The 24,482-nt window shown below is 48.7% G+C and overlaps 1 protein-coding gene across 4 annotated transcripts in view; it reads right to left on the reverse strand.

Annotated features, from left to right (window-relative positions):
• Positions 1 to 24,482, reverse strand: part of SLC44A2 (solute carrier family 44 member 2) — a 31,816-nt gene extending 7,334 nt beyond the window's left edge. For 2 of the 4 annotated variants that reach the window (XM_043466656.1, XM_043466653.1), the window contains exons 1-10: positions 24,338 to 24,482; positions 7,015 to 7,063; positions 3,876 to 3,949; positions 3,670 to 3,754; positions 3,052 to 3,136; positions 2,740 to 2,850; positions 2,603 to 2,663; positions 2,393 to 2,516; positions 2,172 to 2,255; positions 1,976 to 2,088 (exon numbers count right to left, since the gene is read on the reverse strand). In XM_043466656.1, coding sequence (XP_043322591.1) covers positions 1,976 to 2,088; positions 2,172 to 2,255; positions 2,393 to 2,516; positions 2,603 to 2,663; positions 2,740 to 2,850; positions 3,052 to 3,136; positions 3,670 to 3,754; positions 3,876 to 3,949; positions 7,015 to 7,063; positions 24,338 to 24,368 — 817 coding nt within the window. In that variant the 5' untranslated portion in view covers positions 24,369 to 24,482. Of the gene's footprint in view, positions 1 to 1,975; positions 2,089 to 2,171; positions 2,256 to 2,392; positions 2,517 to 2,602; positions 2,664 to 2,739; positions 2,851 to 3,051; positions 3,137 to 3,669; positions 3,755 to 3,875; positions 3,950 to 7,014; positions 7,064 to 7,499; positions 7,749 to 24,337 lie in introns of those variants that run through there. The other 2 variants (XM_043466652.1, XM_043466655.1) reach the window with 2 other exon arrangements.

Raw genomic sequence — 24,482 nt, forward strand, 5'->3', positions numbered from 1 at the left:
GCAGCTCTCCTGACCCCTCTGCATGCTCAGTTGCTTCAGTTCTTTGAGACCCTAGGGACTGGAGCCCCTGAGGTTCCTCTATCCATGGGATTCTCCAGGCAAGAATACTGGAGTAGGTTGCCATTTCCTTCCCCAGCCTGACCCCTGTGTCACCCTGTAATGATGATTCATGGGTGGGGAGGGAGGACATGGGTGCTAACATCCAGTGGGGTAGCATTAGGGATTTTCAGCATTCTCTTTAGCTCTCTGTAGAAGAAAATTATAAAGTACAGATAACGTACAAAAAGCTCGTCACCAGGGATTTCCCTGGTGGTCCAATGGTTAAGATTCCAAGCTCCGAGTACAGGGGGATCAAGTTCAGTTCCTGGTCAGGAAAACTAGATCCCACATGCCACAACTAAAACATCCCTTGTGCCACAACTAAGACCCAACACAGCCAAGGGTAGTAACAAAATGGTAATGGTGGTGATTTAGTCACTAAGTTGTGTTCAACTCTTGCAACCACCAGGCTCCTCCGTCCATGGGATTTCGCAGACAAGAATGCTGGAATGGGTAGCCATTTCCTTCTCCAGGGGAATCTTCCCAACCCAGGGATGGAATTCAGGTCTCCTGCATTGCAGGTGGATTCTTTACCGTGGAGTCACCAAGTAACAAAGGAAATAAAAATAACTATTTAAAAAACAAAAAGCTAGCCACCTAAACTGCCAGCACCCAGCTAGAAACCATTCATTAACATGGATATTTTGGAAATTCCCTGGCAGCCCAGTGGTTAAGACTTTGAGCTTCCACTTCAGGGGGCATGGGTTTGATCTCTGGTTGGGGAACTAAGATCTTGCATGCTGCGCGGTGCAGCCAAAATTTAAAAAAAAAAAAGAACATTTTAATATCTGTGTCCCCAGTTTAGGTTGCATATCCGGCAAAGTTTAAATGAATAAACAGAACATGAAGCACTGTGTTCTGAGTTCCACAGGTCACAGAGTCACAGGGCCCTTCCCCATCTCATTCACACCCTATCTTCTTCTCAGCAAATCTCTGAACCGGTAAATACGAATTATCCCCATTTTATGGAGGAGGACATTGAGGCATGGGGAGGTTGAGTCACTTGCCCAAGGTCATAGAGCAAGGAACTGGAAGAGGCTGAATTCAGACCCTGGGCTTTCTGGTGCCAGAGCATGTGGCCTTAACCACTGTGCTAGATGGTCTACTTGACGATGACTTTGCTGTCAACAAAATACAGATCCAGCCCTGTTTGGGAACATTATGATCTAATCCATCAGACATAAATGAGCACGGAGGTTGTTTCCAAGTGTCTGCTCTCATAAACAATGTCGAGATGAACATCTTTACAAATATTCCCAATGAAAGACATAGAGAATGTCTGATGGCTCAGGAGAATTTTTTTTTTTTTCCAGTCACGCCTTGCAGCCTTCAGAATCTTAGTTCTCTGATCAGGGATTGAACCCAGGGCTCAGCAGTGAAAGCATCAAGTCCTAGCCACTGGACCACCAGGGAATTTCCTCAGGAGAAGATTCTCTTTTTTTTTTTGGCTGTGGGATATGTGGAATCTTGGGCTTCCCAAGTAGCACTAGTGGTAAAGAACCTGCCTGCCAATGCAGGAGACATAAGAGATGCGGGTTCGATCCCTGGGTCGGGAAGATCCCTTGAAGGAGGGCCCGGCAACCCACTCTAGTATTCTTGCTTGGAGAATCCCATGGACAGAGGAGCCTGGTGGGCTATGGTCCATAGGGTCACAAAGAGCTGGACACAACAGAAGCAACTGAGCACTGCATGTGGGATCTTAGTTCCCCAACCAGGGATTGAACCCACGCCCCCTGCATTGGATGCATAAGGTCTTAACCACTGGACCACCAGGGAAGTCCCAAGAGAAGATTTTTGATGGGTCAATGAGAGCTCCAAGGGCACAGGCACTTTGCAGACAGTGGGGAGGGGAGGACACAGGGAAGGAGTGACTTACCGTAGCCTAGGACCAGGATCACCATGACGATCATCACCCAGACCATAATGCCAGCCAAGAATCGGAGCAGGATGATGAACAGGAGGCTCAACACCATGGCGATAATCAGGCCTCTGCGGGAGAAAACGGGGACATAGTGGATCCTGATCCCCTCACCAGTCTCAGACAGGGTAGCCTACCTTCCCTCTCAACTTACATGACAATCCAGTACCAGGAGACTGTGTAATCTTCAAATATCCTCATGGCCAGCTGCCGGGCCTCCAGGACTCCATTGGCCTTCCTGGGGGAGGGCAGACAAGGCTTAGGTAGGACCCCAATCCATGATTGGGCCAGCCCCAGGGGATGCCCTGTTCCCTACCCCACCCCCACCCCACCCCAGGAAAGCACAGTGCTGGCGTGGTGGGTTGAGGTCCTCACTTGGCGCCTTCCACCAGCTCCGTGACATTTTTCCGAGAGCCAAGCCCATCCTCGTAGGTCGTCTCGTTGCCCACCATGAGGACCCCCTTGTGGGCGTGGACAGCAGGGAAACATCGCTGGGCAACTATACAGAGTTGGAGATGGGATCAGTCAGGTGGACCCCTGAAACCTCCTCAGGCCCCTCCGGAGCTCAAGGGACCCCAGACTCACAGGGTTTGCTGGGAATGAGGACAGCGGGGCAGTCTCCATCTCGAAGGACTTCAGCCACACCCTGCCAGGAGAGAGCAAGCGGTCGATCCTGCAGGCCAGGATCCTTGCCCAGGCTCCCAGGGCAGTTATCCACTCACCTTGTTTTTCTGGAAGCCAGGTAAACAGTACTGCTTGTAGTACTCAAAGTCCTCAGACGCATGAGCATTCAGGTAGGTGAGGTAACGGCTGGGACATTTCTCCACACAAATCTTGGGAAGGACAGGAGGCAGGGGTTGGGTGGGGTCAGAACAGACACCTGATGCCCTCTTAGGACAGAGGTCCCACCCTCCTCCCCCTTATTCATCAAGAAGAGAAAAAGGGCTGGGAGAGAAGCTACTACTAGAGGAGGAAAAAAGGACCTGATTGATGTAAGTGGGGGACAGGAAACAGGAGGGGAGGGGAGAAGTTACCTGGGGGGTGGGACACTGGAATTCCAGCAGGACCAGGGGGCTAGCACACTTCACAATGTTGAAATAAAACAGGAAGGGTTTGTTCCTGGGGTTGGGGAAGGGAGACGGAAACTGTCAAGACTTCTCCATCAGCCTATATAGAATATCTTAATGAAAATAGAAACAACAACCATAATAACTTCATGCCAGGTGCTGTATAAGCACTGGACATGTACTGGCTCATCTAACCATCAGAAGAGTCCCATGAGAGTGGGACTGTCAGGATCCCCATTTCAGAGATGAGGCCCAGAGAGGTTGAGACACTTGCCATAGGTCACACAGCCAGGGAATGGCACAGCTCATTTTGAACCTGCCCATTTACCTCACCTGACATCAGATCCAGGACTGTCTCTTCTGTCTGCCCCCTAATATATGGGCCACCAGAGGATAAGACTTTGAATGTCTCAATTAGAGCCCTGTCCCCGAGGCCTAGAACAGAGGTTGGGGATGGCGGGAGTTTTATAAATACTTGTTGACTGGACTGGTGGACGGATGGAGGTGAGGGAAGCCTAGAACCTTCTCCCCAGTACTGAGGAAGCTCTCTCCAGACCCAGTAGGCCCCCAAGGAGCCACACTCACTCATTTTTCGTGCCCTTCTGCCCGCAGAATTGGCCTCGGCTGTCAGTGGGGTAGATCACCTTTCGAGGGTCTCCATGGGTCCAAGCTGTGGAGGGATCCAGGAATGTTGAGGTGAAGGGGCTCCACCACCAGCTGCACTTCTGCCCCAGAGGCTGTGGCCTGCCCGCCCACCCGGGAACCGCCATCCCATCGCCTCCTTCACTTACCTATGATGCCCACAGCTACATAACCCACAATAGCCAGGAAGAGGAAGACACAGCAAATGATATCTGTGCAGCCTCTGTGGAGGAAGAGACCGATCAGCGTGGGAGTACTGGTGCCCTGGATATCATGGACCCAGCCTGCCTTGTGCCCGCGTCCATGCTCAGGCATCAGTCGTGTCCGACCCCTTGGGACCCTGCGGACTGTAGCCTGCCAGGCTCCTCTGTCCATGGGATTTTTCAGGCAAAAATACTGGTATAGTTTGCTGTTTCTTCCTCCAGGGGATCTGCCCAACCCAGGGACTGAACCCGAGTCTCCTGCATTGGCAGCTGGATTCTTTACCTCTGAGCCACCTGGGAAGCCCTGTCCTGCCTTGTAAATGTACCACATCCATGTGTTATTGGGACACATGTTCCTGAGTGGTACCAATGCTGTGAATTTTAACTATTAACACCTTTCATTGCAGCACTATTGACAATAGCCAAGATATGGAAGCAACCTAAGTGCCCATCTGTAGCTGAGTGGATAAAGATGTGGCATATACGTATACAATGGATTATTACTCATGTGTGCATGTCTGTGTGTGTGCTCATTCAGTCGCTCAGTTGTGTCTAACACTTGGAGACCCTATGGATTGTAGCCCGCCAGGCTCCTCTGCCCATGGAATTTTCCAGGCAAGAATACTGGAGAGGCTTGCCATTCCCTTCTGTAGGGGATCTTCCCAACCCAGGGATTGAACCCACATCTCCTACATTGTAGGTGGATACTTTCTCTCTTCTTTAAAATCTTATCTTTTTTTTAATATCTGTTATTTTTGTAGGTGCATTCTTTACTGCTGAGCCATCTGGTAGCCCTGGAATATTACTCAGCCCTCCATAAAGAATGAAATCTTGCCACTTGCACAACATGCAACAGACCTGGAGGATATTCTGCTAAGTGAAATAAGTCAGACAGAGAAAAACAAATAATGTATGCTTTCACTTATATGTAAAATCTACAAAACAAAACAAATGAAGAAACAAAACAAAACAGAAACAGACTCACAGATGCAGAGCACAAACCGGCGGTTTTCGAGAGTGGAGGTGGGTGGGGGAAATGGACAAAACAGGTAAAGGGGATTAAAAGTTACAAACTTCTGAAAAGGTACAAACTTCCAACTACAAAATAAATGTCATGGGAATGTAATACACATAGGGAATGAAGTAAAAAACATTCTAACAACACTGTATGGTAATGGATAGTAACTGGTCTTATTGCAGTGATCATTTCATAACATATAAAAATATCAAATTACTACATTGTTCACCTGAAATTAATATAATATTATCTATTAATTATAACTCAATTTTAAAAAACAAAAAATAAAAAATAATTTTAATACCTAATGCTACACTATCCTCAAAGCAGGTTGCATCATTGTTTAGCTCTCTTTTGATTAAGTGTCCATTTTGCTACATCCTTACCAGCATTATGGATTAATGTTTTTTAAAGTTTAAGCTATTTTGTGGTGATCAGTTTGCAATTACAGAAATACTGAATCACTATGTTATGCACCCAGAATTAATTAAGTGATGTAGGTCAGTTATACTTCAAAAATAAAGAAACTAATGCATAGAAAGAGAGATCAGACATGTGGTTACCAGAAGTAGGGTTTGGGAAGTGGAAGGGGGCATTGGATGAAGGCATTCAAAAGGTACAAGCTTCCATTTGTAAGATAAATAACTACTAGTGATATAATGTACAACATGGTAAATATAATGTCGCATGATAAATTATGAAAATTGTTGAGAGTAGACCTTAAACTATTTTTTAATATCATAAGATTAAATATGAACATGATAAAATGTAAACCATACAGGGATGTAGTTAATTAAGAACTACCTCCCACATAATCCTCCTCTCCATGAGAAACCTCTGTTAATGATTTCTTGTGAGTTTTTTATTTACTGGTACGAATGTTTTCCAAAAAAAGTTTTTTTGCTTAACCCAGATATGATTATGATACACCCACAGTTTGTGTCTTGCTTTTTTCACTATCATATTGAGAGGGATCCATGTGAGGACTCAGAAAGGCTCTTGTACATTTTAGCAGCTATATAATAAAATAACCTAAGGATGCACTGTAATGTATCTAACTAGTTCCCAGAGATGCAACTCAGATTGCTGGTTTTTGCCCATCTAGACAAGGTTTGTGGAGAAGGAAATGGCAACTCACTCCAGGATTCTTACCTGGAGAATCCCATGGACAGAAGAGCCTGGTGAGACCCAGTCCAAGGGGTCGCAAAAAGTCGGACACTACTGAGCAACTAACACACACAGGTAAGGTTTGGGCTTCCCTGGTAGCTCAGCTGGTAAAGAATCTGCCTGCAATTCGGAAGACCTGGGTTTGATCCCTGGGTTCTAAAGATCCCCTGGAGGAGGGCATGGCAACCCACTCCAGTCTTCCCGCCTGGAGAATCCCCATGGATAGAGGAGCCGGGCGGGCTACAGTCCATGGGGTGGAAAAGAGTCCGACACGACTGAGCGACTAAGCACAGCATAGCATAGGCAAGGTTTACGGAGAGAAATTTTTTCACATCATTTTAATTTCTGGAATGAAGAGCTGTACATTTTTTTTAAATGTCATATTTCCTAATTCCCTCCAAAAAAGACTGTATCAATTAGTTTCAGAGCAGAATATGTGTCAATCTTTTTTTTTTAATTGAAGTAACATTGCTTTAAAACATTATGTAATTTTCATGTGTACAATATTATATTCCTACTTGTGCATACCCTAGTGTGTCTATTTTTAACCTCTGCTAACCTGTGAGGGGGGGGACTCTATTTGGTTCCTGTTTTACATTACATTCCTTTACTTTCCAGTGAGTTTGAGCATTTCTCCATAACTCCACTGTCTATGGTGTTTCTGGTTCTATTAAATGGTCTGTTCCAGTCTTTTGCCTGAATTGAAAAAAATGCATTTGTAAAGACTCTCTATAGGTGAAGAAAATTCCTTTATCATTCTTTTACCACTCTTTTATCTCTAAGTTGCAAGTACTTATCACCAGTTTGTTGGAGAACAGACGTGGGTGTGGGTGTAAAGAAACAGGGGCGGAAACAATGTTAGCTGACACCCCTCCCCTCCCAGGAACCCAGACCCCTTACCTGTTGTAAATGGGTCCTCTGAAGGCGGGGTCATACTTCTGCGGTGTTCCTGAAAATCAGAAAGATTGAGCCGAGTAGTCCAAGATGAAGCTGGCAGACCACCCTTTCCCAAGATGTCCTCAGAGATGTCTCTAGCCACGGAGGAGTAAGATTCAGAGATAACTGTGGATTTTCCGTGAACTGTCCGATTTATCACCTGGCGACCACTCACTGGGAGGACTGGGAGGGGAGCTAAAAAGGGGCTGCCCGGGAGTCCGGTGGAAGGGGGAGGATCCAAAAATGGGATCTGGAGAAGGAGGCTACGAGGACAGACCTCTGGGATGCGGGAGTTTTGGAGGGACCTCCGGGTGGGCCTCGGGGGTGAGGGGTGCTGGCAGGTGATGCGGAGGCGGGGCAGGTACAGGCTGAGATCTGCCCTTCCGCGCTCCCCTCATCCCCCCTACCCTGGGTCTTCCCGCTGCCCCTCCAAGGGGGGCGCTGCCTACCGTGCTTCCCGTAATAAAGCTGCTGCTCCTTCCCCATCCCTGCGGGCGCCCGGCCCGACGGCGCCCGCCTGCTCCCGCTGCCGCTCCCCCTCTGCCCTCCGGTCCGGACGCGCGGGCGTCCCCAGGGGAGGCACCGAGGGACCGACTGGCGGCGGCTCCTCCCAGCAAAGAGCCAGGCGGGACGGCCCAAACCGGTCAGACCGGCCCTAGCCGAGCGGCTGCCTCGGACCGACTGGACCCAGAAACGGAGGGAGGGAGGGAGAGAGGGAGGAGAGAGCGGGGCGGGGCGGCAGCTGCTCCTGCCACTCACCGCCGCCCGATTTAGCCCTCTCCACCACCACCCCCCGCCCCCCAGGGAACTCTGGCTTCACCCAGTAGCCTGGGCTAGCCTCCGCCCCCCCCAACGAGGCGACACAGCCCTAAAACATCTCTCAACCCTGGAAGGCACCTAATAATTGTCCCATTCTGCAGATACGGAAACTGAGGCATCAGTGTCTGGCCAAGCACCCTAAAACAGGCAGACGGCTGAATCCAAACAACCAATTATAGAGTATTTGGGCTGAATGCTCTCCAACCTGTGGGTGCATTTTTTTAAAGAGTAAGTGCCAACAGTTAAATATTGAGACAGTCCATATAGAAATCCACACCCATGTCTTCTGAGAACTCCCAAATTAGAAATGACAGCCCCTTCGCCTTCTGCATGCCACATCCCTGTCTGGTACTGCTCCCTGCTGGTTCCTTTGTGGCCCCCAAGGCTACACACCTCAGCGATCCCTGCACCCTCTTACAGCTGATAATCCTGAAGCATTTGCTTTGAAGAACATGCATTTATTGAGCACCTCCTGGGTACAGTGGCATTTGTGTAACCCAGTCTTGGGGAGCTGACACATACAGGGTAACCCTGGACTCAAATGATCCTGCCCCATCTGAGCCAGAGGATACTCAGGTCAGTGCCTTGCATTCTCTGAGCCTCAACTTCCTCATCTGTGAAATGGGACTAATAAAACCAAAACCAGCCACAATGGGGACTTCCCTGGTAGTCCAGATGTTAAGAATCTGCCTTGCAATGCAAGGGACATGGGTTTGATCCCTGGTCAGAGAACTAAGATCTCACATGCCTCGGGGCAACTAAGCCCACTGGCTGCAACTACTGAACTCTGGAGCCACAGCTAGAGAGTCTGTGTGCCCTGATGAAAGATTCTGAGTGCTGAAACTAAAACTCTATACAGCCAAATAAATAAATAAAACAAAAACCAGCCGAAGACCAGGCATGGGATAGATACCAAGTATACAGTTGGCATAGATGTACTGTATTGCCAGTGTAGGGGTATCCAACTGATGTGGAGGTATACAGTAGGTATGGGGTACTGGTGGTACGGAGTACATAGCCCATCAAGAGCTATACAATCAGGGTATCTAATCATTGTGGGGTATAGGGCCAGGGTGGAGTTGTAAAGCTGGTAGGGTACACCCCCCTGCCCCAACCATCCACCCCCACATCCGCAGTATGCTCCTTTGATCATGTTCCTGTTCACACTGCTTCTCCCAACAGCCCTTAAGGCCAGTTGCAAACGTCACACTACAATCAACTCTACAGGTGACATGGCCTGGTACAATTGGTATGGGAGTGTAGGCAACAGGAAGAGATATCCAGTGTGGGGCACACAGTCAGCATGGGGTTATCAATGTGGTCATATACAATTGGTGTTCAATAATTGTTGCTCCAAGTCAGGTACCCCCTGGGGGGAGTCTGGTCACCAACTCAGCTTGTCCCTAGAGAAACATAATCCACCTGCCAATGAGGGAGATGCAGGTTCGATCCCTGGGCTGGGAAGATCACCCCTCGAAGCAAGTAAGCTGAGCACCACAACTTCTGCACCTGTGCTCCAGAGCCCAGGAGCCACAACTACCAAAGCCCGTGCACCCTAGAGCCCATGCTCTAGAACAAGAGAAGTCACCACAATGAGAAGCCGGCACACTGCAGTCAGAGAGTAGCCCCTGCCTGCCACAACTAGAGAAGAGCCTACACAGTAACAAAGACCCAGTGGAGCCAAAAATAAACAAACAAACAAAAAAGAAATGTCACCTCCTCCCCAGTGGCTTCTAGCTGTCAAGGCCCGACTTGCCCCCCGGCCCACAAGCTTCAGCAAACAGGCGAGGCCCAAGGCGCCAAGCCATGCCCTTGGGTGACCAGGCCTCTCAAAGGAGCCCTGTGGTTCCCGTGGTCCCTGCCAAATCAAAGGCAAACTGGTCCCACCCTGCCCAGGGCAAGCGGTGCCCAGGCTGAAGCTTCTTCTCTTTCAGATGTGCTAGGTCCCCTGGGGACACTCCTGCAGACTCCAGCTCCACCCTGATGATGCTCAAATGTGGGCACGGCCCTGTGACACGTGCCCCCCTCAGCACCCCACACAGGGGCCTCATGGCGTGCCTCCCATTGAGCACAGCTATATCAAACCACCATGGTCCCCCAGGCTGCCCTGCCCTCCTGGTGCTCAGGCCGGAAACCTCGCACTTGGCTTCCAGGATCCAAAAGCTTCTCACCCACTCCTCGGCCCCCCACCCTGTCACATGGCTGTCATTTCCTGCCTGAAGAGTGCAGGTGTCTCCACCCTGGTTTCTGAGCTCTCACACTTGTCCCCGCCCCCATTCCCTGGTAGGGCCCAGTGGAGGCAGTGATCACCCGATTCAGGGTATGTCCCTCCTCTGCCCTGAACCCTCTATGGCTCCCACCTCACTCTGAGCCAAAGCCCAAGTCCTCCCCGTGGCCCACGAGGCTGTGCCCACTCTGCGCTCCCCTCCCTGCCCTCAGCCCCTCCCACTCCCCCCTTTCCTTCTCCATTCCATTCACTGGCCTCCTGGTTATACTGTGGGTTACACTGGTTACAGCATCCCAGGTGGCTCAGCCGCCTGCCAATGCAGAGACCCAGGTTCGATTCCTGGGTCAGGAAGATCCCCTGGAGGAGGAAATGGCAGATGGCAGTCCACTCCAATATTCTGGAAAATCCCATGAACAGAGGAGGCTGGTGGGCTACAGTCTACAGGACTGCAAGTTGGACGTGACTGAGTAACTAAGCCTGACACTATAATATACACTGTCTTTTTTTTTAAAACTTTTTCACTTTTATCAAAGGTTGTGACCACGAGGGATTCATAAAATGTCACAAAACTCTATTTGCTATTGAACTGTCTATTTCTAAATAGGAACAGACACTAGTACAGCAATTGCTTTTATATGGAAAGTTAAAATTTTTTGAGAAAAGATTGACATGTATAGATATTTGTTTCCTTTTTGAATTTCAACCCCCAAAATATTCCAGCAAAACAACAACAAGAAAAACCAAGGGAAGTTGGCCTGGGTATCTACTGCCAAGGATGGTGGACTTGCCCACACCAGGCCACCATGAGCCCTCGTCCCCCTGTTATATTATAAACACAGGGCATGGTTCTTACATCAGGGCCTTTGCACAGGCTGTTCCTTCTCCCTGGAGATCTCCTCCCTGAGAAAGCCACTTGGCCCCACATTTCTTTTTTTTATATTTATTTACTTGGCTGTGCCAGGTCGTGATTGAGGCATGTGAACTCTTAGTTGCAGCATGTGGGATCTAGTTCCTTGACCAGGGCTCAAACCCAGGACCCCCACATTGGGAGTGTGGAGTCTTAGCCACTGGACCACAGGGAAAGTCCTACTCCACCTCTTTCAACCTCAAACATCACCTCCTTAGAGAGGCTTTCTCTGATGATCCTATCTAAGACAGCATCCTTTCGCCCGCTCCTGTTACCCTATTTTATTTTGTGTCTTACCGCCTGCCACATCACGTATTTACACATTGACAGTGTCCTGTCTCTCTCCATGTCTGCTGGCTGCACAAGGGCAAGGATTTCTGTTTTCTTCATAACACTGTCCCCAGGACTCAGTATTGCACCTGGCATGGAACACGCACTCAGGATTTGTTCAATGAATAACCGCAATATATTATTCACATACATATAGCTAAGACTGAGAATAAAAAATACAGCTTAGAGTTTTCCAGATGCATACATTTTTAAAAATTAATTTTCACTGATTTTACACATAGAACTGAATACATGATAAATATCCAATGGGCAGGGAAAGGATGAATCAGTCAGTTGCCTTGACTAGGCGTTAGGGAGAAAATAAATTCCACTCCCACCACACAGCAAAACAAATTCCACATAGATTAATCATGCATACAAATATATAAAACTCAAAACTTCAACAAGTGTGATGGGAAGATGAAAGAGCATATTTCTACCATCTGAGAGCAGGTGAAACTGGTAAGGTGGGTGGGGGAGAGAGAAAGGAGCACTGGAGCTTTCTCAAGTCAGCCAAATGGCAGCCTGATCGGCAGAGTGGAAACAGTGAGATAAGAACAGCTGGTACTGGGACTTCCCTGGCAGTCCAGTGGCTAAGATTGCATACTTCCACTGCAGGGGGCACAGGTTCAATTCCTGGTCAGGGAACTAAGATCCCACAAGCCACCTGGTACAGCCAAAAAAAAAAAAAAAAAATATATATATATATATGTATGACTTCCCTGGTGGTCCAGTGGCTAAGAATCTGCCTTGCAATGCAAAGGATGTGGGTTCCATCCCTGGTCAGGGAACTAAGATCCCACATGATGTACACCAACTAAGTCAGAGAGCCACAACCAGAGAGTCCATGAGTTACAAGGAATATATCCAGCATGATACAAAGAAGATCCTGCATGCTGCAACTAAGACCTGAAGCAACAGATATATATGTTGCTGTTCAGTCGCTCAGTCATGTCCGACTGTCTGTGGCCCCATGGACGGTAGCCTGCCAGGTTCCTCTGTCCATAAAATTTTCCAAGCAAAAATACTAGATCAGGTTGCCATTTCCTACTCCATGGGATCTTCCTGACTTAGGGATGGAACCCACATTTCTTGCATCTCTTTCATTGACAGGTTGATTCTTTACCACTAGTGCCACCCATAACCCACTTTATGCAGGGGAAGCAGGTGGTCAGTTCCTACTCCAGTTTTGAGGGGCGAGTGGGAGCCACTGAGGGTGTTTGAGCAGGAGCATTATGAGGCCAAGCTAGGGAGGGGAACATGCACAGGCGGGCAAGTCTCAGCTCTCAGGGAAATCGGTAGCCATGGATGGGACAGGTGGGCTATGGCCTTGCAGTGTCAACTTGAGTTATCCTTCCACAAGATGGAATTAAAGATGCAGAGAGAGGCACCTGGTTTGGCCTTGGCTCAGGGCCTTGCCTTGTGGGCAGCTCAGGAAATAAAAGAGGGAACATGGGTACAGTGGGGCTTCCCCAATGGCTCAGCAGTAAAGAAGCCACCTACAAGGCAGGAAATGGAGGAGACATGGGTTCAGTCCTTGGATCAGGAAGATCCTCTGGAGAAGGAAATGGCAACCCACTCCAGTATTCTCGCCTGAAAAATTCCATGGACAGAGGAGCCTGGTGGGCCACAGACCACGAGGTCACAAAGAGTCAGACATAACTAAGCGACTGAGCACGCACAATTGGTATTGTCGTCTGATCTGTTCCATTAGCTCTTGTTTTAACATTAGCCAAGTGGGGTGGAGGGAGGGGCAAGGCGAATACTAATGGTTTGATAATTGAGCCTGATTCAAACACTGCAGGACAGAAACTTGCTGAATCTTTGCAAGGATGATGCAAGATAATAAGAACAGTAGAATGCCCCAGTGCCTCCATATTACTGTGTGCCAGGCAGTCTTCTAAAATGTTACACGGTTTACCTCGGTTCACCCTTATAACAATTCTGTGAGGTTGATTCCATCACTACTCCCATTTGACAGATGCAGAAACCGAGGCCCAGAGAAAAACAACATGTCAGTGGCCACAAAAACGATGAGCAACAGAGCTGGGCCACCCAGCTACTGAGTTAGTGTTTCCTTTGGATGCTGTAAGCAATTACCACCAACTTGGTGGCTCAAGACACAAATTTATGGGACTTTCCTGGTGGTCTATTGGTTAAGACTTCACCTTCCAGAGCAGCGAGTGCAGGTTTGATCCCTGGTTGGGGAGCTAGGACCCGGCAGGCTTCACAGTCAAAAAAACCAAAACATAAAACAGAAGCAATATTGTAACAAATTTAATAAAGACTTTAAAAATGATCCACATTTTTTGGATCATTTGTTTGTTTCTTCATTATTTGGATCATTTGGATCATTTGTTTGATTTGTTTTGGAAACAAAACACACACAAATTTATTATCACAGTTCTAGAGATCAGATGTTCAAAGTGCATCTCACTAAGCTAAAATCAGGGTGTTGGCCAGGCTATGTTCCTTCTGCAGTTCCTCAGAATCTGTTTCCTCACTTCTTTCCAGCTTTTTGGCTCATGTCCTCCTCCTCCATCCTCAAAGCCAGCATTCCCATCAAGCCTACATCTATTTCCATTGCTGCAGCTCCTCCCCTGACTCCCCTGCCTCCATCTTTTCTTTATGAGGACTGTTGTCCTTGGGCCCATTTGGATAACTGAGAATAATCTCCCCATCTCAAGATCCTAAACTTAATCCCATCTGCAAAGTCCCTTTTGCTGTGAAAGGTAACACATTCATGTTGTTTAGCTGCTCAGTCATGTCAGATTCTTTGTGACCCTACGTACTGTAGCCTGCCCAGACTGCTCTGGGCATGGGATTCTTCAGGTTGCCATTCCCTTCTCAAGGGGGTTCTTCCTGGCCCAGGGATCAAACCCGAGTCTCCTGCATTGGCAAGCAGATTCTTTACCACTGAGCCACAAGGGAAGCCCACAGGGTTCCAGGAATTAGGACATGGACATCTTTGCATGTGTGCTAGGTTGCTTCAGACATATCCAACCCTTTGTGACTCCATGGACTATAGCCCACCAGACTCCACTGTTCATGGGATCCTCCAGGCAAGAATACTAGAGAGGGTTGTCATTTCATTTTCCAGGGGATCTTCCCCACCTGGGGATCTTCCCAACCTAGGGATCTTGTCGATTCAGGGTTCTGGCATTGGCAGGCAGGTTCTTTACCACTAGCGCCACCTAGGAAGCCCATGGACATCTTCGGGGTAGTGGGGAGCTATTATTCTGTCTACTATGGCATCTTAACCATTTTTTTCACACTTTATTTTATTTTTTTTTCACACTTTATTTTTTAGCCAAAAGGCCGAGAAGCGATTTTTTTCACACTTTAAAAAGAATAATATTTACTATCTTTTTGTCACACATGCTGCATGCGGGATCTGCGTTCCCCAACCAGCGATGGAACCCAAGCCCCCTGTAGTGGAAGCGTGGAGTCTTGACCACTGGACTGCCAGGGAAGTCCTCATGTCTTAACCGTTTAGGGCAGGAATTGTCAAACCATCCGTCCCTCATTGGGCAAATCAGTTCACCGTGTTTTCCTATGGTTCAGGGCTAGGAATGGTCTTTTTGTTTTCAAGTGGCTGACAAACATCACAAGGAGACTACTTTGTCACATTAAATTTGAAAATCAGCAGATTTTCCTGGTGGTACGGTGGAGAAGAATCCATCTGCCAATGCAGGGGACACAAGTGCAATCCCTGGTCAGGGAAGATCTCACATGCCTCAGAGCACCTAAGCCTGAGCTCCATAACTACTGAGCCTGTGCTCTAGAGTCTGGGAGCCACAACTGCTGAAGGCCCCCAGCTCTAAAGCCCTGACTCCAAAACAAGAGGAGCTATCACAATGAGAAGCCCAAACACCACACAGAAGAGTAGCCCCCAGTGGCCACAATTAGAGAAAGCCCGAGGGCAGCTATAAGGACCCAGCACAACCAAAAGTAAAGAAAGAAAGAAAATTTTTAAAAATTAAAATGTCACCAACTACAAATCAAGTTTGCTTGGCACACGGCCATTCTCTTTCATTTTCATATGGCCAGTGGCTGCTTGCCTTCATGTTGTCTGCTATCTATGGCAGACTAGAGTAGCAGTCATAGACTGCATGTGAAAACATTCACTCTCTGGACCTTTACAGAAGTTCACTGCCCCCTGAACTCTAGGTCCAACATGTGTTGTGTGTGCTCTGCTTATAATGGTAGACAGTGGTAAAGGCACATCATTCATTCCCCGGCAATACAGGTGGGGAAATTGACAAGCCCTTTCCCTTTGCAGTCTGCTGTTTTCCTGTGTAGAGAATGGGGCTCATACGTGCATTTGCTGGTAGGTGTGGCCAGGGCATGATGGTCAAAAAGCACTTAGCAGGGGCTTCCCTGGTGGCTCAGTGGTAAAGAATCTACCTGCCAGTGCAGGAGACACGGGTTCGATCTCTGATCCAGGAGGATCCCACATGTTGCAGAGCAACTAAGCCCGTGCACTGCACCTACTGAAGTCCTCCTGCCTACAGGTCTGTGTTCTGCAGCAAGAAAAGTCACTGCAAAAGAAGTCGCAGCACCACAGCACAGTGGCCCCCGCTCACCGCAACTAGAGAAGGCCCACTCAGCAATGAGGACCCAGGACAGCCAAAAATAACTTTAAAAATTCATATTAAAAAAAAGAAAAGAAATGCTAACTAGGGACTTGCCTGGTGGCCCAGTGGTTAAGATTCTGAGCTTCCACTGCAGGGGGGCACAGATTCGATCTCTGGTCAGGGAACTAAGATCCCACATGCCACATGGCCCCCAAAAAGTTGCTAACCAGGAACGTGGTACTATTTGACAGAGGGGGCAAACAGAGGCCATGTGCTCAGACTGCATAGCTGATGAGGAACAGGACTCGGAATCAAACCAAGGCTCCTCTGGCTCCAACCCAGGCCTTTTGGGGGCAGGTACTGGGAGAGGCAGAGCTAAAAATGCGACTGTGGTGGGGGAGAAGGCATGGGAAAGTCAAACCGTTAGATCAGGCTCCGGGAGGAGAAGCGGCTGTTGGGTCCCTCCCTTGCTGGGCATAAGGGCCAACCCACCCAGTTCAGTGGGTGTAGGAGATAAGGGAACAGACTGCCCAGCCACAATTCTAGTGCCAGGACATCAAGTGCCACCCAGCCCTTGTAGCTTCTGGAGACAAGCCAAGTCCCCAAGGCCTCACCCACACAGCCAGGCCAGCCCTCCCCTGCCTTCCCAGAAACCTCCGCCTGGGTAATGGACATCCCAGCTGCCCAGACAAGTCCCCATGACAAATATTTCAAGACAGCAGCTGGGTAGGAAAACTAGAAGTGATTCTACTGACCACAATGCTAGGAGCAAAAGACTGAGCACCTACTGTGTGCTAGGCATCAAAACAGAAATTTCCTTCTAGGAACTCACTTTAATATTTTATTTATTTATTTTTAGCTATGCTGGGTCTTCGTTGCTGCACGGGCTTTTCTCTAGTTGCAGTGAGTGAGAGCTACTCTCTAGTTGCTGTGCTATGGGCTTCTCATTGCAGTGGCTTCTCTGGTGGAGCACAAGCTTCACGATAGTTGTGGCTCCCGGGGACGAGAGCACAGGCTCAACAGTTGTGACACATGGGTTGAGTTGGTCCTCAGTACGTGGGGTCCTCCCGGATCAGGGATTGAACCTGTGTCTCCTGCATTGACAGGTGAATTCTTTACCAGTGAGCCAGCAGCGAAGCCTTAGGAACTCATTTAATCCTTATGATGAAGGACTTTCCTGGTGGCTCATTGGTTGAGACTCTGTGCTTCCACTGCAGGGGGTGTGGGTTTGATTCCTGGTAGGGAAACTAGGATCCCACATGCCTTGTGGTCAAAAAAAAAAAAGAAATCCTTATAGCAAGGCTCTGAGGGCATGTGCAATGCTGGTCTTAGTTGCTCAATTGTCTCTGTTTTGCGATCCCATGGACTGTAGCCGGTCAGGCTCCTCTGATCATGGGATTCTCCAGGCAAGACTACTGGAAAGGTTTGCCGTGCCTTCCTCCAGGGGATCTTCCTGACCCGAGGGCATACTGTACAATGAAGCAGACACAATGATGCTTCCTGACTTGTCCAAGGGACACAGAGCCAGCAAGAACTGAAATTTTGAGCTCCGCTCCTGATACCATGCTCTTCTTTCTTTTCCTTTAAACCTTTTTCAATTTTTTTTTTTCTTTTTGTCGCACCTTGAGGCTGGTGGGATCTTAGTTCCCTGACCAGGGAATGGAAACCAGGCCCTTGGCAATGAAAATGTGGAGTCCTAACTATTGAGCCTATGTGCTGTAACTACTGAAGCCTGTGCGCTTAGAGCCTGTGCTCCATTCACAACAATAGTACCAAGCAATTCCCTCAATTTTTATTTTATATTGGCATATAGTTGATTTACAATGCTGTGTTATTTTTAGGTGTACAGAAGAGTGATTCAGTTGTACATATATGGTTTAGTCGGCTAAGTCATGTCTGACTCTTTGTGACCCCGTGGACTGTAGCCCGCCAGGCTCCTCTGTCCATGGGATTTCCCAGGCAAGAATACTGGGGTGGGCTACCATTTCCTTCTCCAGGGGATCTTCCCAACCCAGGGATTGAACCTGAAAGACCTTGAAAGAAGGTCTTTTTGCATTGGCAGGTGGATTCTTTACCACTGAGCTACCAGGGAAGCCCTCAAGCTACGCCGTGCAGCCAAAAACAACAGTAACAGCAGAAACAAACAGGGCTTCCCTGGCGGCTGGGTTCAATCCCTGATCCAGGAGGATCCCACATGTCACAGAGCAACTGAGCCTCAGAGCCGCAACTACCGAGCCTGTGCTTTACAGCCCAGAAACGGCAACTAGTGAGCCCGTACGCCACAACTACTGAAATCTGAGCCCTAGAGCCCGTGTTCTGCAACAAGAGAAGCCTTTGCAGTGAGAAGCCCCTGTCCTGCAACGACAGCAACTAGAGAAAAGCCCGCACAGCAACAAAGACCCAGCACAGCCAAAAATAAATAAATAAATACAAACAAATGGAAACAGAGGCCCAACTCCCCCCATGGTCCACAAAGCCCTATACACTCGGCCCACTCCCTCTCTTCCTTCACCTTTTCCTATGCTACCCTTTTATCTGTTCACTCCAGCCACAGGCCCTCTTGATTGCTCCTTCTAGACACATGAGACCAGCCCTAGGGCCTTTGCATAAGCCTTGCCTATGGCCTGAGATGGCCTGAGAAATTCTACAGGGCTCCCTTTCTTATGCCTCTGGTGACCTCTGAAGAATGACCTGTTTCTTTTTGAAATTTTAAACCCTGCCTCCAGGCCCAATAGATCACTGCCCTCCCTCCTTCCTGATAAACTTTTCTCCAGAGCCCTTCTCTGAATGGAGAATTTTCTCCATTGTCTTAGTGTTGTATCTGCGGGTACCTTGACAAGGTCAGCTGGACAAGGGCTGGGTCTCCAGAGTCTAGGACAAAACCTGGCCCACGGTCCCTGCACAATACATGTTTGCTGAAGGAAGTTTCGAACCTGTATGTTTATCAAGATTAAAAAAAAAAACTTCAGGGAGCCTTTAGACTAAGAAAAATCACTCTTGGACTTCCCGGGTGGTACAGTGGATTAGAACCCGCCTCCCAATGCAGGAGACACAGGTTCGATCCCTGGTCCAGGAAGATCCCACATGCCTGACTACCGAGCCCACGTGCTGCAACTCCTGAAGCCTCTACACTACAGCCTGAGCCCCGTAGCACGAGAAGCCGCCGCACTGAGAAGGCCATGCACCACCACGAAGAGTAGTGCCCATTTGCTACAACTCAAGAAAGCCAGTGTGCAGCGATAAAGACCCAGCACAATTTTTTTTTTAATAAATAAATCATTAAAAAAAAAAAAAAAGGAAAAAAAAAAAAACGGAAAACCACTCTCCCTCTTATCCCTGGCCTAGAGCCATTACTTCCTCTCTGGGGGGGACAGAGGGCAGTTCCTCTCACTGGCTTCCCTTCTGGACACTGTCCACAGGCCACATACCCAAGCAGATTTCTAGCTATATTTATCCCTTATTCTTCACTCCCCTTGTTTCCTTACACACCCCCTTCCCCACTTTGCTGTTTCACAACCTAACATATTTAGACATTGTTACCCCATCAGCAAGGTTAGACCTACTTCATCTTACCAGGCAACATAGTAGCCCATCCTAGGAAGGGTGCCTTTTCTCATGAAACCAGCCTGAGGAGCTTTAAAAAGATACAGATGCCACACATACACACAGAAATAAACAGTCTAAGCTCTGGAAAGTCTTTCTGGCTGCCTTGCCTCCCGGGCAAGGACAGTGAGCTGAGAGGATATGAAGAGTTCTTTCACTTAGAAACCTAAAATATTCTGTGTGGTTAAGGGCTTATTTTAAATTTTCAGCCCTCCCCACCCCAGTAGAGAGAATACATTAATTTTGTTATATGACTTTTAAATCCTATTTTTAAATAATCTTCCTTGGGAGTTTCCTGGCAGTCCAGTGGTTAGGACTTGGCATTTTCACTGCAGGGCCCTAGGTTCTATTCCCTGGTCAGGGAACTAAGATCCCACAGGCCACCTGGTGTGGTCAAAATAATGAAAATTCTCCCATTGGGGACTGACTGGGAAGGGGCAGGAGAAAACTTCCTTCTCAGGAAAGGTTCTTCTTCTTTTTTTTTTTTTTGAAAGAAGGTTCTTATCAGAGATCTGCACATTTTTTCCTAAGGCAAGGTTTTAAAGATTTTAGTCTTTTTGGTTTGTATATCACCTCTCTAACATATTCTTCTTCTTTGAAGAACCATTTCAAAATGTAAGAGCCATTCTTAGTCCTTAGGCTTCCCTTGTAGCTCAGTTTGTAAAGAATCTGCCAGCAAGGCAGGGTTTGATTCCTGGTTGGGAAGATACCTTGGAGGAGGAAATGGCAATCCACTCCAGTATTCTTTTATTATTTTTTAAATATTTATTTATTTGGTTGTGCTGGCTCTTAGTTGCAAGATCTTTGATCTTCATTGCAGCAGGCAAGATCTTTAGTTGGGGCTTATGAACTCTTAGTTGCAGCATGTGGGATCTAGTTCCCTGACCAGGGATTGAACACAGGCCTCCTAAACTGGGAACATGGAGTCTGAGCCTCTGGACCACCAGGAAGGTCCCCACTCCAGTACTCTTGCCTGGAGAATCCCATGGACAGAAGAGCCTGGCTGGCTATAGTCTATGGGGTTGCAAGCACTGGACACGACTTAGAGACTAAACCACCACCACTCTTAGTCCATTCGCTTTACATAAACAGGTCACAGTCAACAATATAAATAACAATACTTAACACTACTGAGCTGAACCCTTAAAAATGGTTTTGATTGTAAATTTCATGCTATGTATTTTACTAAAAAGTTTTTTTAAATTAATGATGATAAGCCTTCCTTGGGCATGAGGAGATTCTGGGAGATGATCATATTTTTCACCTGATCTGGGTGCTGGTTACCTGTGAAGACTCCTGGAGCCTCATACATTTAGGATCTGTACCCTATTAGGTATGGATTTTCAACCTCAATAAAATTTTAGGGAGTGCCCTGATGTCCTAGTGGTTAAGATTCAGTGCTGACAGTGCCACGGCCCGAGTTCAGTCCATGGTCTGGGAACTGAGATCCTGCAAGCTGTAGACATGGCCCAAATATAAATAAATAAAAATAAAATTTCATCTTAAAAAAAAGAGTTTAAAATAATCCCCTTGATTTGTTCAATATAAGGGGTCCACCCACAAATACACAACTTGTTGCCACCATCAACAACAATTAAGCAGGATTTCTAGGAACACAATGTAGAACAGGAACACAATGTAAAACACCTTTCATTCAACAAATATTTGTTGAGCACCTAGTATGTGCTATGTGCCAGACACCGTGGATACTTTCAAATCAAACAGACATGTCTTCCTGACTCATGAAGCTAGCTGACATTTCTGTAAAAAGGGATTAAAAAAAACACTAATTAAAGAATTTGTATATAACCGCATGTGAAGTCCTAAGCCTAGACTCTGTCTGGAAGAAAACACAAGATTTTGTAACACGGATGCATGAAGGAAGTGTGATATGGGGGGAATGGAGAAGAGGAATATTTTTCTTAATAAAGCTTGCATCTTTTGTCTTTTGAACCATGTGAATGTATTATCACTTCCTCCAAAAAAGTTGTAATTAACAATAACCTCTCCCAACAATATTTTTAAAAGTTCAGATGCCAGAGCCCTGCTGCTGGCTGAGTTGAACTCTCTAGCGAATGGGGCCTTGGAATCTGCTTTTAAAACAAATACCATGGGCAGCCTTCCTTGGCAGTTCAGTGGTCAAAATTCTGTGCTTCTAATGCAGGGGGCATAGGTTCAATCCTTGGTCAGGGAACTAAAATCCCACCTGCCTTGCGGCGTGGCCAAACAAAACAAACAAACAAAAAAACAAGCCCTGTGACTTCTTTCTCAGTCCCGCACCCCCATCAGAGTCTATTGTTTTAGGTTCTAGAATATTTTTCCAGGCTGCTCATGCCAAGAGTGAGTTGGAAAGGATGGCAGTGAGCCTTGCTGACATCCGTCAGGGCCAGGAGCCATTTCCTGGCTTCCTCAGAGATGCTGCCTTCCTCTAGATATGATGTGTAATAGAGAGGAAGTTTTCTGTCCTGCCCAGTCTTATCCAAGTATATATCCTGACAAAGAGGGTTGCTTCCACATCAGCTCGTAGAAAATCCACGTCCTCAGGATCACCAGTCCCAGAGGCCTCCTGAGTTTCTCCAGATAACCAGCCACTGTGAAAAGCGCTTTTCACCTGCCGGTACAGTCTGCCCAGCCCTACTGATGAAAATACCTAGTCTCAGAGAGGTCACCAACTCACCTACAGCCCCACAGCTTGTATGTATTAGAACCAACCAGGATTGGAGCCTCCGTCGGTCTGACATCACCCCCTAAATTCACAGTGACTGATAGGAAGACGTCAGAGTACAAGGGAAGTATAGGGGACCCGCTCTTTCCAAAGCACACTTTCCCAAGGGAAATAAATCTCCCTGTTTTCTGGCAGGGACTTCACAGGGCAGTGCGAGGACCCTAGATTTTTGGTTCTGATGAGAATGAACTACTTACAAACTAAGCAAGATATCCCCATCATCACCCCCACCCTTCGCAGCCACTTCAAGGAGTCAAACCCTGTGGCCCCTCTGGAGGAGGTGCAGGCCTGGCTGCAAGACCTGTCTCTCATTCTGAAGTCTCCATCTCATACTTTCCTGGACCTCATAGAGAGAAATCATGAAGCAACTGTGTGGTTAGTTTGCTGTTCCCTCTGCCTGGACCACACTTTGCTTAAATCTTCCCATGGCTGGCTCAATCTCCAGCCGTTGGTCACCTAAAATAATCCCAGGTGATTCTGCCCCCAATACACACAGACACACACACACAGACGTACACACCAAGATAGACACACACACACAATATCCGTTCATTGCCTCACAACGCATACAACAACCTAAAATTACTTATTTATTCAAGAATTTTTCCACTCTGTTCACTGCTGTATTATGTGTCTAGACACTGCCTGAAAAAAGGATGCTCAATACATACTTGTCAATGGAATGTGCTTCTAATGCCCAGCACAAGGTCTGCTGGACACATAAGTCCCCTGTCTCCAGTGTGGTCCTGGCAGGTCTATGGCTGGCTCCCTTTGGCCAAATACCGAGTGAATCACATTATTGTCCCCTCTGTCCCCAGGCTCGCCTCCCAGAGACCAAAGATACCAAAGGTGCTGCCCACAGTCAGGCAGGACCCCAGGTGGAGAATTCCAGATCAGAAAACGCCAGCCACACCCAAGGGACGCACAGCACTGGGCAGCCATGGGGTCTGGGGCTTGGGCCAAAACCAAGAGTGAGGGGGCCCCTCAGGAGGTCGGGGCTGCCAGCTTCAAGCAGGGGAGGGAGGGGCTGGGCAGCTGCCAGGCTCTTGGCTGGGCTAGGCAGGGAGAGCCTCTTCTATCTGTCTGTCTTTGCAGCCTCTGGAGGCCACAGTCCCTGAGGGGAGGGAGGCACAGCTCTATTCTGCTTGTTTTTCTTGATTATTTTTGAGTGGTTTCCGGCCCCCTCCCCAAGGCCCTTGGGTCTCACAGTTTCCAGGAAGTTTCAGTCACACGAGAGGTGGCAGGGCCCCTTTACCCCAGGGCAGTGCCACGTGGGGCGTGTGACCAGCTGGGCCCTGGGGACCCAAAAATGGAGAAGAGAAAAGAGAAACTGAGGACTACCCACCCCTCCGTGGGAAACCGGGGAAGGGAAGCACCACAGGGCGTAGGTGGGGAGGAAGCCTCATCATTACCCCATCCCACGGACCCAGAGGCTAAGGCCGCTCTCAGAGGTTGACGGGAGCGGGTACTTGTCTCGGGGACCCCCTCCAAAGGCAAGCAAGACCCCCCCGGCCGCTGGCACAGGGCGGGGAAAGTTTCTCAATTGTTTCCTGCTTCCTTCCTGCCCCTTCGCCGGTGGCGCCCCTGTTTCCGCCCTTCCCAGACGGCGGGCGAGACCCGATATGTTCCCATCCCAGGATTGGGTCCGCCGAGCCCTGCCTCAGTTTCCCCATCTGACCGAAAGCCCAAGACGGCTACTTCTAAGGGCGTATGAGCCGGAGGAAGAAGTGGAGGAAGGGAATTGGAAGAGGAGGAGGATCTGGGGGGAGGCTGGGGGCCTGGTCATTTTCTGAGCCCCGATCGCCGTGCCTCCCCTCCCCCGCCCTGCATCCGAGCCGCCCAGATAACGGGACCTCCCCGGACGGAGCATGCGCCATGCCTCCCCGCCGATCACCCGGAGGGGTAGCAGGGGCTCCCGAGAGGGGACGCGGGGCGACCAGGCGGGAGCAGAGGGTGTGGGCTCGGCGCAGAGCTGCATGCAAGGCCGGGAAGCAGGAGGAGGCCCTTAGCTGCAGCGCGGGTGTTTAAGATCTCGGATGTCCCTTTCCCAAGGCCCCCCAACTCATCAGAAGCGGACGCGGGCCAGAGGCAACTCCTACCATAGGATCCGTCCTTCCGCTCGTCCACCATGGCCGCGGCGGGCGGGGAGGGGTGTCCGGGCCAGCGCGACCCCAGCCCGGCCCGGCGGGAGGCTCCGCGGGCTGCAGCTCCCCGCCCCGGGCCCGGCCCCGCCCCTCCCGTCGG

The sequence above is a fragment of the Cervus canadensis genome, chromosome 4 (genome assembly GCF_019320065.1).
Source record: "Cervus canadensis isolate Bull #8, Minnesota chromosome 4, ASM1932006v1, whole genome shotgun sequence".
NCBI lineage: Eukaryota > Metazoa > Chordata > Mammalia > Artiodactyla > Cervidae > Cervus > Cervus canadensis.